Consider the following 24754-nt stretch of genomic DNA (forward strand, 5'->3'; position numbering starts at 1 on the left):
TTGTTTGGTTTCTCTTATTGGCATTGCCTCCTTTATATAGAGTTGATGAACCAATGAGCTGAAGGAAGCAAACTGAACCTTCAAGTATAACCATCTATGATTTCAGGTTGTCCAACAAAAGAAATCTTTGACAGTAACTCTCTACTTTGTCCTCACACAATCAACCAATAAAACATCATTAGGTTTATTAATATCTACTTAAGTATTATCAATAACTTCTTCATTAACATTTACATATCTTGGCTTAGCCTGCACTTCCACTACTATTTACAAGGATTAGTAATTTGGCCCACACTTTGGTAAGAATGGTTAATCGTGGCCTTTCTTTGCTTTTATATATTTTTATACGTAATTTTTTAATCTCTAAATTATAAAAAAAATCATTAGTTAATCATTCAATTTTAAAAAATATATTTGTTAACGTTTTAAAAATTTTATTAATTAATTTCTCCGCTAATGTTAACCCTTAAATATTACAAAAAAATTTAAAATGTCTTCAATGTGAAAGAATTAATTAGTTTTTACAAACTTAAAGATTCAATTGATGAGTTTTTCAAACTATAGAGACTAAAAACTAAATTGATGAGTTTTTTCAAATCACATAAACTAAATACTAAAATATTTAACGATTATTTAATAAAACTTTTAAAATGTCATCGACGTTTTAATATATTTTATAAAATTAAATAATTAACTAATGGATTTATTCGTGAGATGAAATAGTAATTATTTTTTTAATTTAATGGGAAGCGATAGATAAATTTATGAGTTTGATTAACCTGATTATCAGGTGAGTCTTGGGAAAACGTGGATCAACAATAGCATTTCCTTCTTCTTTTTTTTTCATAATTTCCAGAATGATAGCTTAATTGAAGGGAATTATATATATGATCCTTTGAGCAATTAGATTATTTGGGCTTGAATTTTAGCAATCTATATTTCCAACCAAATTACACAATTAGTTAATAAATTGAATTTAATTATTTTGCAGAAACGTTAAATTTGTAAAATAAAAATTATTAATAGTAAATATATTTGTGTACACATTATTAATAAAAATATATCAAATTACACGCATTCAAGTATTATTTGAGTAATGATAATTAAATTTGAGATGTGTTTGAATATTAAAAATATTAGTCGGATTTGAATTCAAGTAGAATGATTTTTGTAAATTTTCAATATTATCATCCCTAAATTTCCAAAAATCATATTTCATTTAAAGTTCCCAATTTATTTGTTGAAATAAATTGTATTCAAAAAATATGAAAAAATATTTTATATATAAAAATGTTAAAATTTTTATAGTATAGAAAATGATTTCAAAAGAGTCTGTCATTGTTTTAAAAATAATTTAATTTTTCTTTTTAATCAAAGTTTTTTTTTTCAAAGTGCTCCAAATATTAGGAAAAACCTAAAACTTAAAAATCCACCATATATGTCTTCTACGGCCTAAAATATATCAGGTGAAAAATAGTTACATAAGGCTTCATTTCTGCATATCCAAGGAAATGAGGACTATCATAAACTTCATGGAAATCATAAACTTCATGGAAATCATTGTCAACAAACTACACCAAGCTTGTATGGAAATGGCTCTAAGTGTCAGAATCCATTGCTAATCAGCTACAGAAATAATTCATTCTAGTTAATTAAAAAACATTCTCTTGGCAATGGATTTTAGTGAATAGCTAAATACTTGGTTTGTAAAAATGAAGGACCTGAGGCTATGCAATATGTTTTATAAAATTATCTCCAAAATTATCACTGTTCGACTTCAACTCCATATGGATGTTACGATAGATTTGCATTCATGAAAGGACTACTCATATATCCTCAACAACCATGAATTAATACATAACTTGAAGTATAGAAGATATGGTAAAAATTTTAGTATGGTACTAAAATTAAACATATATAAGCAAGGCTGATGAGTGTTTGGAATGAACCTATTTAAGATAGATGCTTATGCTATTGCAATGACTCTATATTCATGCATGGACCGAGTATGTCCCAAATATTTGTTTTGCGGATGATTTTATTTTTTATGCTAATGCTTCCATGCGAGATATATAGTTACTTACAAAAATTCTTTTTCCCGTACTCGAAAGCTAGCAAAAAATTAATAAATTATAGCAAGTCAAGCTTGTTTTTTAACACCAATATCTCTTATCTTCTCTGTTTAAGGCGAATTTCTTCCTTTCTTAAAATTAAATAGGTAGACAATCTAGATAAATTCCTTAGCTCCTCTATTGATATTCTAAGATCAAAAAATCAAGTCTTCTCTTTCTTAAAAGACATAATTTAACCATGAAATGGAAGGAACAACTTCTTTCTAAAGAAGGCAGATAAACCTTGATCAAGGCAGTAGCCACAACTCTCTCCGTTTGAGCTATGTCATGCTTTCACCTCCCTAACTCCTTAGGTAAGTCCATCAATCTCATCCTTGTAAAATTTTTATGGGTTCAAAAAAGGGATGAAAGAATATTTTTGTGAGCTAAAGAGAGATGACATGGGTTTTAAACACCTTGAAAGCTTTAGTATGACTCTTTTAGCCAAACAAGGTTGGCACCTCCTCGCGACTCCATAATCACTTTTACATCTTTTATGAATGCTACATAAGGAAGTAAATCCTGGATACCTAATTCCTTCCCCTCATGTCCTTTAGTTAAAGAAGACATAATCTTGGAATTATCTGGACTTCACAGCTCATTGACCAATCATCAAATTCCTAGTGCCTGAATATACTAAAAGCAAATTTCCATCATGAGAAAGTTAACAACATTATGGCCATCTGTACTAGCTTATTCAGACAGCAGGACAAGCTTGTTTAGTATTAAACAAATCATGGTTTCTAATCGGTCAAATCAGATTATTATATTGCTAGAAACATTCTTAGAAAGACTTCTTCCAGAGATGAAGGGGAACTAGAACCTAATGCTTACTAGAAAGATTTGTGGAAGCTGCCTTTGCCGCCCAAACTCGCAATTTTTCTCTGGTTTTTTCTTAGGGAAAAGCTACCTACAGCCAATTTGGTTCATAACAGAATCCCCACGGTTCCCCCTGATTGCCTCTTTTGTGGAGCTCATGAAAATTGAAGGTATTTCTTTTTTGATTGTCCAATAGCTATTGCGGTGTGGTTCTCCTTGCCTCTAATCTTACGCTCTCCTCTCCTTGATGGCTCTTCCGCTGTGGATTGTTGGTCTCATATGTTGGGCTTCTTACGACAGAGGGAGAATTCCTCAAAATTGCAACAGATGGTGGTTTTTCTTTTCTGGAAAATTTGGAAGGCTAGGAATGCTCTCCTCTTCCAACAACACAACCAGGATTACTCGAGGATTATTTCTACTGCCCTCACAGCGCTAAATGACTTCAAGGATGCCACAGTCAGAGCAAACAGCTTCTCACACCCTTAGCCTTCAGTTATGCTCTCCTAGTCTCCTCCTCCAGCACACTGTCCCAAAGCAAGCTTTGATTTTGCTCTGGACAAGATAAACCATCTTTGCTTTGCTGCAATTGTTTTGCATGACCACGGAGGTATTATCATAAATTGGAGGTTTCAGGTTTATGCAAACATTGATGATCCTTTCATAGCGGAAGGCTTGGCTTGTAGAGATGCAATCTTCTGCTCCATAGAGGCATCCAACAAGTTATTATTGAAGGAGGTTGGAAGAACCTTATCTTGGCACTACAAAACAAAGCCTTTCTTGTTGATATTTTGAACATTGGAGAAGCATTTGACTCCTCTATTCAATTTGTTAACTTCTTTTTGTTAAACGCGAATGTAATAGGACTACTCATTTGCTGGCATTGAAGGCCATTTCACAAGTCACTTTAGCTATTCAGCAAAAAAAAATTAGTACACCAATAGGTTGAAGGACTTGAATTTTGAATAGCTATTCCTTTTGTACTGAAAATGGTTTTCTTAATAATATGCACAAATAATAAATAACACAAAATTGCTAATTACATCCAAGATATTTTTTGCCATAGATTAATCAAAATAAATCTATAATTAGTTATTACTTTGTTCGTTCAAATTTAATTATGTCATAGTTCTATAATTAATTGGGATTAGTGAACTGCATTGCTGATATTGATAAAAAAAATGTACTTAAATACAGCGTGAACAACCAATTATCATACCGTAAAAATTGAATAAATTCAATCTATGGTCATTGGATCTCCTAAAAAAATTTACTAAATTCATGGAGTTGTTTTTATTTGGATGAGAACTTCCAAATACATGGTAAACTAAAACCGTACTGAGATCCTGACCAATGAACATGAATTTCTTCTAATTAAATTTTATGTCTCTCCCTCCATTTTAGATTGAAATTTCTTTCTTCTTCACCTATGAGACTACAATAAACAAAAGCCAAATAATATAAATTTATAGTATTAGATTCTTCAATCTGACTATAAATATAAATTTTATCCAATTTAAACATAATATAATAGATATGACCGTAATAAATCTAGGAAATAATCTTCCATAGAAAAATCTCTAATAGAAAAAATCTTCCTAATTCTATTAGGATTGAGGAACATAATATAACAACTTCCACCTTAATTTAAAAGTCATCAACCATAATATACATCAAAGTCTTTGGTATCTTCAATAATCAAATATTCATACTTTTCATTAACAGAGTATTCTAATCATAGAAATATATGGAAAATATTCTAAAAGTAATTAAAATAATTTTTATAAAATAAATTATAAATTAAAATCAATTAAATCTCTAATTTTTGTTCAAAGCAAATAAACCCATTTAATTATTTTATTAATTAATTTATATTTTTTCTCAAAAGCTAATAAGTTTAGAATTTATATAATATTATTTTTTAATAGTAAAGTTTTTTAATAATAAAATATTATTATTGTAATTTTAAAAATTATTTACTATTTTTATATAATTTTTTAATTTTATATTAATTAAAATACTAAATATTTGATAGTTTAAATTATAAAAATAATATTTTATAGTTAAAAGTTAATATTATATTAAATTAAGTCTTATTTGATCTTCAACAAAAGCATTGAGATTTAATTGAAAAAAAAAATCTTAACTTGTATGACCATTCAGCAAAAAATGCAAGACTTATTTCTAATAAACTACATACAGGACACGTCTTCGCGAGGGCTCGTGGAGCAATGTGAAGAATGGCGTAGCGTAAAGGGAAATTAGTGCGAAGACCGGGGCGCCCGCCCTTGTCCAAAAAACGAAACGGCCGCTTCTCATACTTTTCGAACACTTGTCTTCTACTACTGCTTCATAAAGCTGCAAAAGCAGGAAAATAATAACAAAGCGTAACAAGCAGCAGCATCGCCAGCCATTTCCATTTCCCTGCATGTTACCCAGGTAACTCAGCATAACCGATCTCTTCCTCCCTCTCTCTCTCTCTCTCTCTCTCTCTCTCTGATGGGGTAATGGCAGCATTTGATCGAGAGTTTATGGGATTTTCTTTATTTGTGAATGGTGTTTTGAGTTTTCTGAAGGAAAGAGTATATTCATTTGGTGTTGTAATTTGCTTTTGTTTTCTTGTTTCGGTTGGGAAATCTGTACAGGATTTGCTGGTTGTTAATTTGTTGCATAAGCATAATGGGGTCTCCTAGTAATTGATGGTTGAACATAGAAGATTTTTTTTTTTGTTTGTTTGGTGATTAAGTTAGCATCTCCATTTTATCTAAAAGCTTTTGCATGTAATAATGGCTACCTGATTATTCATTAATAGATGATTATTGCAAAATTTTGTCCTGCTGGATTCTGTTGTTTTCCGTTGGTTTTGATTTCATCAGTATAAATTCTGTTCAATAGCAGGAAATTGAAAGAGGGCTGATTTCGTGAAACACTGCCATGTTTTTGCTTTCTCTATAGGGGCCGAACAATGAACACATCAGGACACATAGTGATACTCTTTTATTGTAATAATTTTAATGGGTATAATAAATCTAAATAGCTTGAGTTTAATATTTATTGTTCTCCCTCTGCTCAAGTTTTGAAGAACCTCAGTGGATTTCATGCTACTTTCAATTGCTAAATAGAAGAGTCTATGCTATGTGATGTGTCGAATGAAATAAATATTAACCTTTTAGAAACTTTCTAAAATGTGCAGGGATATGATATTTACTATTAGAATTCAATATCCAGTGATTTTCCAATGGGTCAAGAATTTCGATTTCGGTTTCCAATGGAAACCCAGAGATTGTTATGCCTTGTGGTAATGATGTTTGTTTTGATCATAACATTCCAACATTTAGAGCTACCATCTGGCAATATTTTTTCATTTATTTCATCAGTTCATACAGATCAAGTGGAAGAAAATGGGAATTTGTTTACTGATGATGTGTTATCAAAATCTGAGACAGTAAGTAACATGACTCAGTTAAATGGTTTCAACTCCACTGACACTGATCATGCTGATGAGAGAGCTGAGACTTATGGCAAAGAGAAAGACACAGATGTAAACAATGGCCTTGTATCAGAAGCAAGTGCAGTCTCTAAGAATTCTTTTGGGACAGACAACCATAATAAGGAGTCTTCACTTCAACAAACTCAACAGATATTTTCTCAGGAAAATCTCAGTTACCCACTGGAGAACAACACAAGCTCAGATGTAGACAATCATGATAAAGTGCCTTCTTTTGAACAGCTAGGACAGCCAAATGTACATTCTACAGTTGATAATGTCAGCAATTCAGGTTTTAACTCTGGATCAGATGTAAGGGAACAGAGTATTTTGAAAGAAAATTCCAGTTTCTCATGTGAAAATACTGGAACCTCAAATTCGAGTATTGAATCCATTGTGCCAATCTTACCACCAGCAGATTCAACACCTAACGTAACGTTCCCAAGAAATGTAGAGCCTAATGTTGTACCTTATGTTGCCCGTGTTGATCATAATGCATCAGCTTTGGATAAAGATGTAAAGTCCAATATGGTCAATCATGGAAAATCAGGCAAACTGCAAAATAACATTGCAGCATTTCATGATAATTCTTCAATGACCACCATTACTAAGGAGAAGAAGAAGCCTGAAATGCAAGCATCAGGGGTGATGTCGGTTTCTGAGATGAACAGCTTATTGCTACAGAGTTGGTCTTCTCCTAAGTTTATGGTATTTTATAGAACTTCTTCTCTGGGTTGTTTCTGAGGATGAATTTTTACATGTTAGTCGCTTACACTTTTCTTTCTTATTTTCTTTTTTCTTTTCTTTTCTTTTCTTTTTTTGTAGAGACCACAATGGGCTTCAGCAGTTGACCAAGAGCTACTCCTTGCAAAATCACAGATAGAGAATGCTCCCATTGTAGAAAATGATCAGATACTTTATTCTCCTCTTTATTGGAATATATCCATGTTCAAAAGGTAAGCTTGTTAGCTCCATTGAGTATATCATGAATTGAAACTTTGGAGGGTCCAAAGCACAATTTTATTCATATGTAAAATGAGTAACATGCATAAAAGATAGGGATAATGTCCAAAAATTCTCAAACTTTTCCATTTTTTACAATTATATCCTTCAACTTTTTTTTCAACAAAAACACCCTGAACTAATGATTAATTTATAATTACACTCTTCATATCCAATTCACTACTAAATACTAACAGAGAAGTGTCATGTCACCCTCAGTCCCTCTTCTTCTCAACCAGATGCACTCAATGCTAGAAGACTCAACTTGGAGAGCTCAGAAAACCCATTGATACCAGCCCCATCACTCGCATATTGCAACACCACATCACTCCACCATAACTGAGCTCTATACATCCTCCATTTAAACCCATTATATCCATCTAAATATTAATATGCGATTAAAATGCTAACATGACAGTTCTCTGTTAGTATTTAACGGTGAATTGGATATGCAGAGTGTAATTGTAAGTAAAAATATACAGAGAGTCTTCTATCCTTTACATTGAGGAATCACTGAGAGGCTTGCCTCTTCTACACACAGTCCTTTTCTGTAGCTCAAGCAAAATCATTATTATTTTTCTTTTTTGAAGGATTAAGAAAAGTCATTAAATTGAAAACAGTTATGTAATTTGATTTTGTGCCGTTAAACTTTCAGGAGCTACGAATTAATGGAAGAAATGCTGAGAGTATACATTTACAAGGAAGGAGAAAAGCCCATAATGCATCAGCCAGGACTCAAGGGGATATATGCTTCAGAGGGATGGTTTATGAAGTTGATGGAAGCTAGCAAAAAATTTGTTACAAAAAAACCAATGAAAGCCCACCTGTTTTACTTACCATTTAGTTCTCGAAACTTAGAGGAGGAATTATACGTGCCTAATTCACATTCTAGTAAGAACCTCGTAGAATATTTAGAGAACTACTTGGACATTATCGTCACAACATATCCTTTCTGGAACAGAACTGCAGGTGTGGATCATTTTCTTGTTGCATGTCATGACTGGGTATGTTCCTAACGATCCTCGTGTTCTTTCCCTGATTCAAAATCAGTTTGGGGTTTTGTCATTTTTATGCATGTGTACCATCTCATTCTGCATAGCATCCATAATAGTTCTCATTGAAGTGAATCAAACAGTATTACATTTAATATCAACCAGTGTTGGATGAGTGGTTCGGCTCTTATCCCTTAAGTGAGGCCGATTCCATCCATGGGTAAATACTTGTTGGAACACTTTACTCCGTATTGGGCCGACCCAATGCAAACACGATTAAAACACATGTGATTATATCCGGAAAAAAAAGTACTTCATTTTTATTTGGCATTATGATTACATTGATGATTTATCTAACAAAGACTCCTTTCTCAGGCCCCATTTGAAACAAAACAGCTTATGCACAATTGCATAAGAGCCCTCTGCAATGCTGATGTTAAAGAAGGTTTTGTTTTTGGTAAAGACGTGTCTCTTCCAGAGACAAATGTGCCTGTGCCGAAGAATCCTCTTAGAGATCTTGGTGGCAAACCTCCTTCCCAGAGGTCAATCCTTGCTTTCTTTGCGGGTAAAATGCATGGTTATCTACGGCCAATACTGTTAAAGCACTGGGGAGATAAAGATCCAGACATGAAAATCTTTGGTCGAATGCCTAAGGTCCGAGGAAAAATGAAATATTCTCAGTACATGAAGAGTAGTAAGTACTGTATTTGTCCAAGAGGTTATGAAGTCAATAGTCCGCGAATAGTGGAAGCCATCATGTATGAGTGTGTTCCAGTTATTATATCAGACAATTATGTGCCTCCATTTTTTGAAGTTTTGAACTGGGAAACCTTTGCTGTTTTCATCGTAGAGAAGGATATCCCAAATTTGAAGAACATACTCCTTTCAATTCCAGAAGAAAGATACAGAGAGATGCAGATGAGAGTGAAAAAGGTGCAGTTGCATTTTCTTTGGCATTCTAGGCCTGTGAAATATGATCTCTTTCATATGATACTTCACTCAGTTTGGTATAATAGAGTCTTACAAATGCAGCCATGATAAATGTGAAAGATTGATGATGTAGAAACTAGGTAATGTTTTCCTTGGGCGTAAAGATTGTAAAAACAGGTAGTGAAGATAGGTGGACGATAAGAAATTTTGGTACAAATGTATTTGTGACGTTGTTTTCCTGCACATAAGATTGTAGGATAAAAATTTTATGGTTTACACTGTTTGGAATTTGGATGGAAGGAGGTAGGTAAAGTAAAGTTTTCTAAAAGTAAAATTTTCTGAAATATGATTTTAGAAGGAAATTTTATTGTCGACAGAGAGAATGTCTTTTAAAATATTTAAAGATTTTTAGAAGAAAATCAAAAAAATTTTGTTGGTGAATTGAAATCGGAGGTTTTTGGATGTGTTTAAAAACCTCTTAAAATTTTAAAATGTCCTGATCCTTCAAAGGGATTTTAAATCTCCAAAAATTTTTTATTATTTTATAACATTTATTTTCAAAGGTGTAGTGTTTGTTACAGAGATAAAAGTGTGAGTTTATAGTGTAAATAAAATAAATTGTGAGTTATTCGAAATTAGACTTGATCGAGCTGTTCGTGTTACATTCAAAATTAGACTTGGTAGAATTGTTCGTGAGTTATTCGAAATTAGACTTGGTCGAGTTTGTGAGTTATTCCATATTAGATTTAATAAAAACTCATCCGAATTTAACTTTATTTTTATACGAATCAAATTCAAGCTTAATGTTTAAGTTCCTTTAGTAAATAAATTAAGTTTAAACTCCATAGTATTCGACTCGTTAAAATTCGTGAACTTAGTTTATTTTCGTGTTCAGAAGCAGACTCATGAACAAATTCGTAAACAGTCTCATTATTAAGTATATGGAGTATACTTAGATTAATATCATAAGAGAAATAAAATCAAATCATACATATACTTTTATGAGTTAAATTTAAATTTTTTAAAATTCAGCTGTATATAATTTAATTACACTCTCAAAACTTACATATATAAATTATTAAGATTTAAGAGTTCATTTTTATATGTTTACAAATTAATTTATACATATATTTATTTAACTAAAATTATTTAGTTTTAAACTGAAATTAATTATATATGTGAATAAATTGAATTATTCGTGAACTACTTGAGATTTAACTCGATAAAAACTCGACTCGTTTAAACTCATTTGTTAAACGAGTTAAATTTAAATTAATACTTGACTTGAATTCGAATAAATAAAATTCAAATTTAATCGAGCTCGAAAAAATTTTAACGAATCAAATTTAATCTTTTCAAAATTCAATTCATTTACATTCCTAGCATGAGTTACGAGTTTATTTTACAATTCATATGTATATTAACACATTAACTACGTTAAAGATGTTAAAAATAAATATATAGTTAAATATGATATGGTTTAATTATGTTGTCATCTTGCCTTTGTTCCTGTTCTGGCCTCTCTTGGCGGAACCTATGTTGGTTGTTGATTTAAACCCATTAGAGGAAGCCCTGACCTCAAGAGATCATTGGGGAGAGAGAGTCTCATACCTTAGAAATTCATAGAAAATCGATTGCTTTATTGATGTAAAGTGGCTCGGAGAGATTACAAGATAGGTTCCTACGGAAATGAGATAACAACTAAATCAGAATAACAATAATCTAGGATTTTATATGGAGAAGTAAAACTTGAAAAATAACTTTACCTAATTTTATGCTCCTGATCTGGAATCCGGAGAGAAAGGAGAGTAGTAAATCAAACTCTATACTAGAAGAATACACACAATAAATCTATATTTGTCATCTTTCCATAATATAATAATTTATATTTCTCGGATTACGATTATATATATTTATCAAATAAAATAAATTAATAATAATTTATTTAAATAATATTTTTAATCTTTAATATAATCGCTTTAACTTATTTCATGAATTAAAAATTTACCTAAAAGATTTACACAATAAAACTTTATAAATATATTTAAAATGTATCGTCATTTAAAATGTATCATCATTCACTATATTGATATATAAATTTTATCTTTAATTAATATTTCATAAATATATCTCGTCTTTATTTAATTCACGGTATTATATTATCTCCATAAATAAAATTCACTCTTTAATAAATTAAAATATAAAACAATGTACATATATTTATAATAATTAAAGTAAAATTAAGAATATAAATCTTATTTTTAATGTTTTTAAGAATATATTTTAATGATCAGTATAAAATAATCATTCTCTACTTAATCCAGTTAAATATATACAAAATGTACTAATACAATTTTTATTAAATATACTGAAAAAAATTATTCATTTAATATAAATCTTCAATTAAATATAATTAAATAATTATTTAAAGAAAAATATCTTAGTCCATATACTATTACATTTACATAGTTAATAGTATATCTAAAAATTCCAAAATTTTTATAAAATGATAAAATTATTATGTTAGTGAAAAATTATTCTTTGAAAATGGTTATAATTTTATTTTAAATTTTATTGATTATACTCTAAATTTTTATAAAATGGTAAAATTATTTTTTGAAAATAGCTTTACCATTTATTTAAAAAAATTAGCACAATGATAAACTTATAATATAATTAGCCATAAGTGATATTATATTTTAATTTTTAAATAACTTATATTTAATTATCGTAATACTTTTTTAAAAAAAATTATATTTATATTTGAGGTATTTAATGAGTATTGTACGTTCAAATAGTATAAGTTTAGGCCCAAAGAAAAGTCATTAGAAGATTATTTTAGAAAAAAATTTTACATATTATTAATTAATATGTATAAAAATTTTAATAATAGATTATACATTTAAAAAATAAAATTTTATACATTAACATCCAACAAATTCATTTATTCTACCTTAAACAATTAATGGTTGATTTAAACCCATATAAGCTTATTCGATAAATTTTATAAATTAATAGTAATATTTAAAAACCGTTACATCTGTCTTTTTATTTTTTTTTTTTTTTGTAGAAAAAGAAGGATAGAGCCCTTATTTTATTAATCTAAACCATGAAAGCCCCAACCTATCAGCATCCAGTAAAAATTTAATAGTAACAGGAGACCATTGATGAATTTTCAAATTAAAATCATCACCAATGGTTAAACTAGTCAAACGATCCGCTACCACATTTGCTTCTCTGTAAATTTTTACCATCTTGACTTTTCAGCTTCTATTGATAAGATCACGACAATTTCTCACCAAATTAGCAAATCTAAAAATTTTTGCACCTCTACTTGCAAGTAAATCTAACGCGAGTTGAGAATCCGTTTGAACTTCAATTTCGAAAATTTCAAGTTAAATTTTCAGCATACGTGCATGGAGAGTGATTAATTTCCAGCATTTAGATTAACATATGCAACTGGGTGTGAGCTCCAAAAGCAGCTAGATAAGCAGATTGTAAATCGTGATCATCAGGCTTAATTAGATCAGAATTAACACATGATCATGTGTGTGTGCATACATGCAAGTTGATATAAATATATATAACTGGTCCCACACTACCTGTGCGAAATTAATGAGATGAACAAATTCATAGCCATAAAATAGTGACAAAACAAGCGGTGAATCCGCATGAATCAGACTTGTTCCCTTGTCTTCATCTCATTTCCATATTTTGAAAAAAAATAAACAGTAGGGCACCAACATGTCAACACAAATTTACCAAAAATATATTTTTTTCTTTTAAAATAGAGATGAAAATACTCATGGTAACGATTCGAGCCGACGAGATTAGTAATATTATTCACGAACATATTGAGAAATATAATAGACATTAAAAAAATAAAATATAAAATTTCTCATATTTATTCAGATATACTTATTATCAAATTAAGTATATAAATATAAAAATATATTTTTTTATCATTTAATAAATAAATTATTATTTTATGTTATTTAAATTTTAGACATATTTTTCAATTCGTGAAATTATTATTTGATCCGAAAATTTTGCATTATAATTTAAATATTAATAAAAAAATAAAAATCTGTATTAAGAGTGGAGGAAGGGTCCACTTAGACTATATACAGTGCTACTGTAGGCATTGTCTGGGTTAATTTTGGAGGTCTAAGAACCAGAAAAAATCTGAGTGTATTCATTCATCTGAGAGAAAGTGAATCGCAATGACAACTTGGAGCATTTCACATGTATTGTAGGTTTGATTTGATCCTTCAAAAAGGCCAAACATTTCTTTTCAGCTCATTAATGTTGTAGACACAAAAGAAAAAGACATGTGAGATAATACTGGTTAGAAAAACGGTTTTTTATCCGTTAGTATAAAATTGTTATTTTAATAACAGTTCTATTATGTAAAATTGTTTTTATAATATAATAAATTAATAAAAATTAAATAAATATTTAAATATAATTTAATGATGAATAAATGAATTTAAAAAAATATTAATTAATTGATATTTTTAAAAAAATAATTATTTTTATATTAATATTTATATTTTATTTATTTATTGTTCATGCAAGTATCATATGTAATACAATGAATTAAGGTGAATATTTAATCAGTATAATATAATTTTAATAAATTAAAAATTTAAATTTTAATACGTATAAAAGTTAAATTAAATTGAATCGATCTGATTCAGTCTGATTGATTGTATTTTTTAATAAATTTTTTATTTTTATATTTTATTTATAGTATTTTAAAATTTAATTAAAATATTTTAATATTAATTATAATTTAACTTGTATATATTATTATTATTATTAATTAGTTTAATTTAAATTTTTTAATTTTTTTATTAAAATTAAATCAAATTAAAATACTGCTTTATGGCAGTTTTGCAAAATTTATTAAAGCTTATGATGGTGTTTTTGAACAAGACGTTAGTGCTTATACACTGAATCAGTACGACTAATCAGTCTCGGTCTCTCATGAAATATCCAGTGTCTGTCTGCCGTACACGTCTGCCTCCCGATATTCACTTACTCCACACGTACACCATGTTTGGACACGTTAAAATAGGAAAAAAAGACAAAGTTAGAAATATATATGATTTGGGTCTTTAAAATTTTTACCCATACACCACCCAATATATCTTGCTTATTAAAAACCATATTTTTATATTTATTTGAGAAGAAAAATGAGAAAAATAAGGAAATTACATTTATAGCTCTATATTATTTATTTTTAATTGTTAAACGGAATTATATTCCATAATCTCTTATTTAAAATTAAAAAATTTCATAAAAATTTAATTCAAACTTTTTTCTTTCAATTTTATAATTTGAAATGAAAAAATTCATAAACTTTGTGGACATTCAAGGAAGAAAGTTGTCGTGATAAATAGGGAAGAAATGAGAAATTAAGTTCAATGTGTGATATGATACGATACCATCCTTTAAGCAATATGCAGATATTAATTGCCACATTCTCATCAATAACAGCTTTCCACCCATAGCTTTAATTTTTTTTTAATTTAAAAAAAAAAAAAGAAAGCAATTGATGTTAAGAAGATAAATGATTATGTATTTTGCTAATTTAATTTAAAGTTTTTAATTTTACAATTCAATTTTTGGAAATGTAATTTTAAATTTAGTTGATTTTATTTAATAAATATGATTTTAAATTTAGATAAAAGTTTTTACTTTTAAATTAAATTATTAAAATTAAAAAATAAAACACTAATATTACTTGAAAATGTTATTTTTCTCCTACTATTATTGTTGTAGTGGTTCGAAATAGTAATGGTGTTTTAATAAATAATATAACTAAATATGTTTGGAATTATTTTTCATTAGTACCAGAGGCTCCTGCTATACTTGAAACTCTTCGGTTAGTTTTAACTCGAGATTTACGATCTATTATGATATTTTGAGATCCATAAAATAAAATTTATAGTAATTGTGTATTGGAGAAGAAGACGTTCCTCCCCTTTTATTCCTTTTCCTTTTGTATGTTAATGACGTCTAACTGCTTCTCTGCTACAGTGTCACATGTCTCTATCACTCAGATCCGTATGTACGGGTGTGTCAGAGTCCCTCTCCACTTCAAATAGCTATTTAATTATTTCCGGCATGCAGGCAAGAGTACAAGGTGACCGGACTTGCTCCCCTACCTCTTGTCACGTCACTAAGCTAAACTTTTTTCGTACAGATCAATTCGCATGACTTGTCCGGCCTGTTTCACGTTACCGAAGTGGGATATACAGCATGGGATTGGTTCATTTGAGTAAGGTCTTATTGGTTTCAGGTCAGCGCTCTTTTTTAGAGCCTGACCTTACTCTTCCAAATACAGAAAATTCAGCAGTCATCATATTATTTATATAATTGATTAAAAAATTTTATTTACAGTTTTAACTGATACAATTTTCTCACTATCTTTTAACATTATAACTACTATTTCAATTATTTAATTTTTACACTCTCATTTAGGTGATATTTCTTTTGAGTTTATCCATTGAAATGATAATAAATTTATTTACGTATTTATTAAACTTTATTTGAGAAATATTTCGCTGTCGTATGTGGAGTTATCTAACTCCTTAAAATTAATTTCAATTTTGTAAATCTTATTACATTTACTAGATAATAAAAAAAATTAATTGCAAAGTTTGATTTTAAAAGAAAGAAAGAAATTGCAGGTACAATGATGGTGATGTGATTTAATGAAGAATGAATAGAATACACATGTTTAAAGATATGTGGAGGAGATGGTAGTTTTGATATGTGGGGTAGCTTCATTTATTGAAAATTAAATCCACCCTTATTAAGCTTGGAAGGCCTAAAGCCCACACCATTATTATTGCATTCTCACAACACCCAAATCTTATTTTGATGTTGTATATGTGATTCACACTCACTCACCCCTTTTGTTTGGTGGCTCAAGTTAATTTGGAGAACATCAATGCAAATCCTTCATTCAATTTGCTTGTCTGCTGTATCTAATATAAGTTTTTTTCTGATTATTTCTGTTTTACCGAATTAATTTCACACTAAATTTAAAAAGTCTAGTCATTTCAAATAACACTTATATTTTTTATATTATCACGGATTGCTGGTATAAAGTTAATTGATGTTTATTTTTTAGATATCGCGATTGTTTTTTTATGAAAAAAGTTCATTACCCATAGAGTGACATTGCACCATTATATTTTCGTTTATTATAGAAATTTCTCTACTATTGTCTCTCATAAGAGTCGGAGTCGTATCTCAATTAGGGGTGAGCAAAATAAAACCAAATCGAATAAACGAAAGCTCAAAATTTTAATATTTGTAAAAAATTAAATTAAATTGATTTTAAATAAAAATTAATTTGAATTTAATTAGTCTGATTTAGTTCAATTTGATTAGTTGAGTTTTTTAATGGATTTCACTTACATATTATTTTTAATATTATAAAATTTAATTGAAGTATTTTAATTTTAACTATTGTATAATCTCTTTGTATTATTAAAATATATATATATATATATATATATATATATTATTATCACTGATCGGTTCAATTTAGTTTTATATTTTTTCTGACTAAAATCAAACTGAACAAAAATAATGAAATGGATAAAAATAAAAAATTAAATTGAAAAAATAAAAAATTCAATTAATTGTTTTAATTAATTCGATTCGATCAATTTTTTCAATTTAAACTACACCAACTATCGATATCACTTTCATAAGTTATTACTTCATCAATTACCTAATCAAACACCAACTCTCATATTTCTCTTTAAAATCCGTAATTTTCTTTCTACAATATCATTTTCTAAGTATTGAATTGGAGTTTTCTGCAGTGAGATTGTACTTAACATTTGTTAGGTGAATTAAATATAAGTTTAAAATCATATAAAAATAAGTTTACTAACTATTAGATATTAAATATTTAAATTGATATTTATATAAAATTATTTAAGATGCATATAATAAATGTAGAATATAATTAATATAGTAATCGTTATTCTTTTCATATGAATTCGACCTTTTCATAGTCTTACACTTTTGCCTATATTAAAGAAGATATTTGAATGCAAGTAACTTATTAATTATTTCATTAATTAAAATTAGATGAAAGGAAAATGTAATTTAGGCTTAAATATTTAGATTTATGAAAATATTTTTCATATTTTTAGTATTTTTGTAATAAAAAAAAAAGCATTTTAAGGAAAATGGTGATATGATATTTTAGCTGGGCGTTGGTTCATTAATTACCTTCTCCTTAATTAGGGAAAAAGAATTCAAGCACGTGCATGTGTATGCTAATGAGTGGGAAAGCTATTATATTTGAGCCATCAAAATTATTTTAAACTAATTCAATGTTTGAGTAATGTTATCTTCAGAACCAAACAACTCGATTTCTCTTAAAATAAATTAGTTCAACCCAAAATTAAAGATATAATGAATGCAATTCGGAAATTAAATCATTTAATTGGTTGTTAATAGAATTAAAAATTAGTCATTAAATTAACATTGCTCCAAATTAAAGGTGTTATATTCATATTGCAAAAGAAATCATTTAATTAATTTGGAAAAAATTCTGATGAATATTAAGATGGAAAGAACTGGAGATTTGAATTCAATGGCTAGAAATATTATTTTTACTGTATATTTTTAAGGGAAAAGAAAAGGCCTTGGTGTGTGGCAAGGGCCAAGGCCTGACACATTTGCAAAATTGGATTGAAGTGATATTTTTGTTTTTCTCAAAGGAAGAACTTGGTAGATGTCAATTAAGGGTTGGAGTTGGCAGGTGATACATTGATTAAATGTAGGATGGTTTCTTTATTAAGGAGAAATGGGTCCAATGAAAATGGAGTCTTAGTGAGTTCTTCTGCTGCTTCTCATGAGTTGGGGACCAAATAAATTCATAGACATACATGAACCTCAATTAAATGGAGATATAAAATTAAAAAATTTATTTTTTATTTTTTATATTATAAAAAAATTCATTAAAAAATTAATTTTAAGGGATATAATTTTCCGTGTAAATGGGTTGGTGTTGGTAATGGCTGAGAGCTGGCTGGTACAAAGCCTAGAAGAAGGAGGAGGAGGAGGAGGAGAAGATAAGGGAGAAATGAACAGTGAAGCTGGTAATAAAGATGAAATAAATGGAGGGTGGCGTGGAAGTAGAGAAGGAGACACGCCATTGTCCCGTAGGGTTTCGTAGGGGTGACCCATTTCTCTTCTGGGTCCACTCTCTCTCTCAGAGAGAGAGCTTATAAGTGTTGTATGACTCATTGAGAAATGATGGGTACAAAGCATTTCTTGATCAAAACACGACCTCTTCAAAGCTTCATATGTGTCAATCACTCGTTTCCTTCTTCTTTTTCTTCATTTCTCTGCTGCCCAAATACTCTTTGTCTCTCCCCCTATCTCTTAGAACTCTACCTTTTCAAGCTTAACCAGGCCCTTTCAATTTCTCAATATAGTAAGTGAATAATCAGCTAAGGGCTTCAATAATCATTGCTGATCTTCACTTTAGTAATTTGCCTTGAAAACTGAGTGAGATGACTGAGCAGGCTCAAAATTCAGAGACTGAAAGCTGCTCAAACTCATCGTCGTCGTCGTCATCACCACCCTCACCTTCACCCTCCTCACCAGGTTCGGCCGCAAATTCTAACTCTGTCCCATCAAAAACCCAACAAGAACCAGTGAGTGTACAAGAACCAAACTCCCCAACCAAAAAGATCAAACGCTTACGAGATTCTAACAAACACCCAGTCTACCGTGGAGTTCGCATGCGAAACTGGGGCAAATGGGTGTCTGAAATCCGCGAGCCACGGAAGAAATCCCGCATTTGGCTCGGTACTTTTCCTACCCCTGAAATGGCTGCTCGAGCCCATGATGTTGCTGCTTTAAGCATCAAGGGCAACTCTACAATTCTCAACTTCCCTGAGCTCGCCAACTACCTCCCTCGCCCAGCTTCACTCGCCCCACGAGACGTTCAAGCCGCCGCAGCAAAGGCAGCTCAAATGGACAACTTCGATAAAAAGTTCGAGTCAAAAACAACTTCCTCACTGTGTTCTTCTTCCGCCACTTCTTTATCCTCCCTAGTATCGGCGATGGACTTATCTACAGGATCAGGGTCGGAAGAGGAGTTGAGTGAGATCGTGGAGTTGCCAAGTCTAGGAACGAGTTACGACTCGTCCGAGTTGATGAGCGACTTTCTGTTGGATGACTCAGTGGAGGAATGGGTGTATCCTCCGCCCTGGCTGCAATTTACGGAGGATAATTACAGCGGTGGGTGTGTGTTTGACGAGCCAACAGCGGCAGCTGGGGAAGGCTTTGGGCAAGGTTTGTTATGGGAATGTAATTAGCTTTTTATTTGTTCTGCTTGTTAATAATTTGTAATTTTATGTATGTGAGTGTCGTCTTCTTCTTCTTCCTTTCTTCATTTTTATTTTTTATTTTATTTTATTTTTAATTATTACTGTAATCTAAAGAAGATTTTAGTCCTTTTTTGTTTTTCTTCGAAGGGCTAAAATTTTTTTTTTTTAAATTTTGGGTATCTTTGTGATATTGTGCCCTCTTCAATCAATCAATCAATCTGAAGATAGTGTTAGCCTAACACCGTTAGAAAAGAAGCAAAATGCCATAAATTTTTCGTTTCCTTGGTTGGTGGAACCTCGTCAAGATCCTGTGTTAATATTGAATTTGACGACGAGGGTAAAAATGGAAAAAAAAATAACATATAATTAATTAAAAATATTAAAAGTTAAATGTAATGTATTTAAATTGTAAAATATATTAAAATAATAAAAATACTTTCAATTATTTTATTCAACAGTATATTAATGGCTTTTTTTTATAAAAAAAAATGTTTTTTATTATGAAATTTAATATCAAAATAGTCAAAGACTTTGTTTCAAAACAAAATAAGAATAAAGAGAAAGGAAAATGAATAAATCTTTCTTTTTTCCTTGGATTTTTTTTATAGATTTACGATTTCTTTTCTTTTTTTTTCTTTTTGCTTTTTTGTTGTTATGCTATTGGATAGTTTTTGTTTGAAATCTCTAGATTTTATTATTTTTTTATTTTTTTTTATAAACTCTTTCAAATTTAATTTAAATATCATTAAATTCCTTTTGACCTTTTATTGCAAGTTTCCATATTCTTATTTCTCACATAATATAATATTTTTTAATCAAAATTTAATAAATTTTTGATATTTTCACTACCAATACTATATTTACTCTAATCATGTCATATGTAAAATTAACTTTCATTATTTTTAATTATAAAATATAAATTTTTTAATTTTTCAAATAGAAATATAATTTTTTATCCATTTATTTTTTCATAATTTAAATAATAAATATTTAATATTAACTAAATTATAGTAATAATAAATATTTTTTATCTATTTTTTTAAAATTAAATTATAATCATAATTGCCAATCACATCAATTTAAATAGAGCAGAATATACCATGATCGAGAATGCAGACGAACAGAATATACTATAATTTAGCATAAAATTTTTTTAAAAATGAAAATAAAAAATTAGAGAAATAAAATTTAAAATTTTTCAAATTTAATTATATATATTTACTATTAGATTATGTCTATAACTTCTTTGATAAGCGTCAAAGTCTCTTCAGCTAAATAATATCAAACCCTTTTCACCAAGCCAGTAAAAAAAGTTTTCAAAATAATTTTTCACGAATATAATAATTTTTCACGGATATAACAATCACCGTCAAAGAAAACTGGATCGTTAAAGCCATATCACAATTAAATTTAATAATACTAATTAAAATGGCAACTCGTTAGTGCACACACATTGCAATTATATTTAAAAAATATTTTTTATAAAAGATATATTTTAATAAAATAATTTATTATTTATTATTTAATTTTAATTTAAAAAATAAAATTTATATAAAAATTTTTTTAATATATAAAAAATAACTTTTTTATAAAAGAAAAAATTATTTTTTAATTAAAGAAAGAAATTATCACTGATAATGTGTTGGTGTTAGTGAGTTGTGTTTGGATTTTTCTTCATTTTAAGATTGAAAAACGGTGGCTATCAACTCTAGAAATGATATTTCTCTTTCCTCATGTTGTAATGAGACAAAACAGATGTGTTCTGGAATCGTCGTATCTCCTTCTAACTATTCCAAGAACAGCATATTTATCGTCAATAACGGATTTAATAGAGCTGATAAAGGTCACTGCTGTTTTATAATTTTAATTTCAAAAATAAAATTTATTAATAAATTTATATATAAAAATATTAATAAAAATTTTTTAAAAATATTTTTTAAAAAATAGCTTAGTTTTTAATAAATAAAATATTTTTTATTAATTAAATTTAAAAAATATTTTTTATTAATTAAATTTAAAAAATATTTTTTAAATTTTGTATATGTACATATATAAGCAAATAATTGTGGTTCTGAAAGTTATTCTCAATTTGTTTATTTTGGGACAGAAAGCCTGCCAATGCAGATTTTACCTAAATAAAGATATTTATAATTTTTATTTTTTTTATTTCTTTTATTATGTGGTGCCTGTGTACGTTCTTGCTTTTAGTCGACATGAAAAGGTAACTTTTTTCAGCATTTTCATTTCCATTTTAGTAAATTTTTTTTTAAAAAAAAATGTTGAAAATAGTGAACCTTTTAATCTATTTGCCATATATAGATGAAATTTTTTAAAATTAATAAATTAAAATGAATTTTTCATAGTGAAAATCCTTAGAATTAAAGAAGATAAGGCCAGCTCTTGTGCTATGTATCATAATTTGATTCCATACTTTTTTCCTTTCTAGATATTCAAAATCAACAAAAATCTTCACCACAAAATTTTCAAACATGCATTATCCATCCATTCAGTGAGTGTTACCCATTTGACTTTTGGTGACGATCCGGCTTTCTATATTTAGAGCGAGTTCGTATTTAAAAGAGGAACGCTGGTCTAAGATTCATTAAACTCTATTTTAATAGATCAATTCAGTGTATTAAGCCTTGATTCGGACATGCGGAATAGGCCGAATCTACCGTAAACCCAAGTCTAATGGAAAAAAACTCACTCCAGTGATGTAACGTAAGAAAGAATAATTGGATCAGTCACTTCGCATCTCTATTTGTGTGCGTGCTTGAAAAAATTAAATAGTTGTCTAATATGAAAAGAGGAATTTAACACATCCGTGCGTACGGATCTGAGTAACAGACAAATACACTATAATAGAGAGACGGTTAAACATCACTAGCGAATAAAAGAAAAAAGGATTCTCCATATAAATTTACACCACTACAATAAATCTTTTCATTATATCAACTTTAAAAAATATTTATTTAAATCATTTATTATATAAATATATAAAATTTTATATAAACCCATAGTATATTTCCACGTGTCAAAACTCAATTTTAATAAGAATTGCTCTGGATTCCAATGGCATGATCAAGAGCCATGCAACAGCACTTGAGCTGGGTGGTTTGAGACCCACACTCACTTCCACTAGTCTTTATATATATATAATTTAGAATTTTATATGGCAACTGTTAAAGGGGGCAGCCATACTTGTCCATGAACAGTAAGTTTCAATTATTACAAGTAATGGGTTTTTTTTTTTTTGTCTTTATTATTATTTTTGTCCTTGAATTATTCCCACAAGTGTAATAGCACATTTCACCTAACTGCCTGCTAAAATAGTACTGTTTGTTTTTTCATATGTATTAAAAAAATATAGTTAATATAATAATTCGTTCATGTTATTTTATTATTAAGTTATTATTAAAATAATACAAGTTCTATTTTTATATGCATATAATTAAATATAAATTATTAGAAAGTTAATCAATAAATTACTATATGAACAAAAGAAAATAATATATAATTTATTAAAGGTAAAAAAAATAAACCTCTCGGTAAAAAAAATAATATAGTCATGAACTTATATTAAACCAAATGGGAAAAGATAATTATAAACATTATATTAAAATTAATTATTTAAAAAATATATTAATTGATCTGTAAATTATTAATTTCTGGGTTTTTATTATTATAAATAATTTTATTTATAAGTTTTTTTATTTTTATTAAAAATGTGAGAGTTTCGTTTCAAAAAATAATGCCATTTCAAAGCTTTAGTTTAACTATTGAATATAATTAATAGCTGATAAATATAAATTAAAGTATTTAATAAATATTTAAAAAAATTAAACTATGGTTAATGGTTAACTGACAGGAAGCTAACGACTTTGAATATGCTTTATAATTAGATTTATTTCTCATGTTAATTCAACTTTATTTTTTATATATTTACTCATTTAAAATTTTTTAATTATAATTTTAAATTAAATTTTTATGTTAATAAATTATTGAAAATTATAAGTGATGTTGCAGGAATTAGATTGATGACGTGATCGAAAGAGAAATGAGTCTGGATATAATCTGCAAAGAAGAGCACGTGAAGTGCTGCTACTCCAATACTCAAGTCAGTATACCGAAAAATAGAGATAATGCAATAAATTGCTTAAAGTTTGAATAGTATTTGAGAATAGTGTATATTTGCCTTTGTAATCTTTATCCTTTTATACTGTAAAAAGGTGGTAATAAATATAGAATTTTCTGATAATCCAATAATAATGTAGCCGGTTTCTTGACAAAAAATATCGTCAGTTAATAAGTTGCCAATCTCGGGATTACAGGTATAGTGGCTATACACTGGACTGTGTCTGTTAATAGTAATTTTGTGTCGAGACTCGCTTTGTCAAGGGGAAGGCGAGTCTTTGATGATGATCTAAGTGTTTACGGTGTCTGGATCTTCCTTCCTTAGGATAGACCACCTTTCCTTCATATCTGTGTCCTTACCATGTGGCCCTACCTCGTAGTGACAGCTCACGGCTTACCTTGGGCGATTGTTATGTAACATCAGAGGTCCTCCCGGTAGTTTTCGATTTTTTATATTCGAAGGAGATATCTTTCATCGAGGTCTTAGGCATGTGGTCGCATCACTTCACCTATCTAGCCTTTCAATGATAACTGCAATACTTATCGTGTTGCATTTAAAGCCTACTGCCAAAACTATCTTATAAAAGCCCTCCGTCTTCCCCAAGTACTATTTTTGTTCTCTTCTACAACCTCTTAGAGAAACTTGCTCCGCAACTTCCTTCCCGTTTTTGCTCCTTACAGTCTTATTTTATTTACGGTAACTCTGTTTCCTTTTTCTTTAATATGAACAGAAACACCTCTTTTTCCTTTTCCCCTAGCGGGGCCTCTTTCTCTAACTCCTCCTCTGATGACTCCATCCGAGCACTAGCCTCTATCATTCTATTGAGGGAGACTCTAAAGAATGAGAGTGGTCTACTCAGTGATACCTCGTCTGTCCTCTTGGAGCGCAACGTAGATCATTTGTGT

At 28.9% G+C, this 24754-nt stretch overlaps 2 protein-coding genes across 6 annotated transcripts; both read left to right on the forward strand.

Moving 5' to 3' along the window:
* The first annotated feature begins 5261 nt into the window (after nucleotides 1-5261).
* Nucleotides 5262-9617, forward strand: LOC110611002 (probable glycosyltransferase At5g03795). 5 transcript variants are annotated; one of them, XM_021751094.2, is made up of 5 exons: nucleotides 5262-5366; nucleotides 6121-7122; nucleotides 7240-7370; nucleotides 8072-8420; nucleotides 8784-9617. In XM_021751094.2, the coding sequence occupies exons 2-5, from the start codon at nucleotides 6166-6168 to the stop codon at nucleotides 9444-9446; spliced, it is 2100 nt and encodes a 699-aa protein (XP_021606786.1). In that variant the 5' UTR covers nucleotides 5262-5366; nucleotides 6121-6165; the 3' UTR covers nucleotides 9447-9617. The 5 variants fall into 5 exon arrangements, with proteins under 5 accessions (XP_021606786.1, XP_021606788.1, XP_021606787.1 ...); XM_021751096.2 differs by having other exon boundaries at nucleotides 5263-6225; nucleotides 6305-7122; XM_021751095.2 differs by having other exon boundaries at nucleotides 5263-5431.
* An 8795-nt stretch (nucleotides 9618-18412) lies between these two features.
* On the forward strand, nucleotides 18413-19766 carry LOC110610565 (dehydration-responsive element-binding protein 3). The gene has a single exon (XM_021750543.2). It carries the CDS (start codon nucleotides 18893-18895, stop codon nucleotides 19700-19702), a length of 810 nt encoding a protein of 269 aa, XP_021606235.1. The 5' UTR covers nucleotides 18413-18892; the 3' UTR covers nucleotides 19703-19766.
* Nucleotides 19767-24754: the final 4988 nt, after the last annotated feature.

This window comes from Manihot esculenta, chromosome 3, assembly GCF_001659605.2.
Source record: "Manihot esculenta cultivar AM560-2 chromosome 3, M.esculenta_v8, whole genome shotgun sequence".
Classification (NCBI taxonomy): Eukaryota; Viridiplantae; Streptophyta; class Magnoliopsida; order Malpighiales; family Euphorbiaceae; genus Manihot; species Manihot esculenta.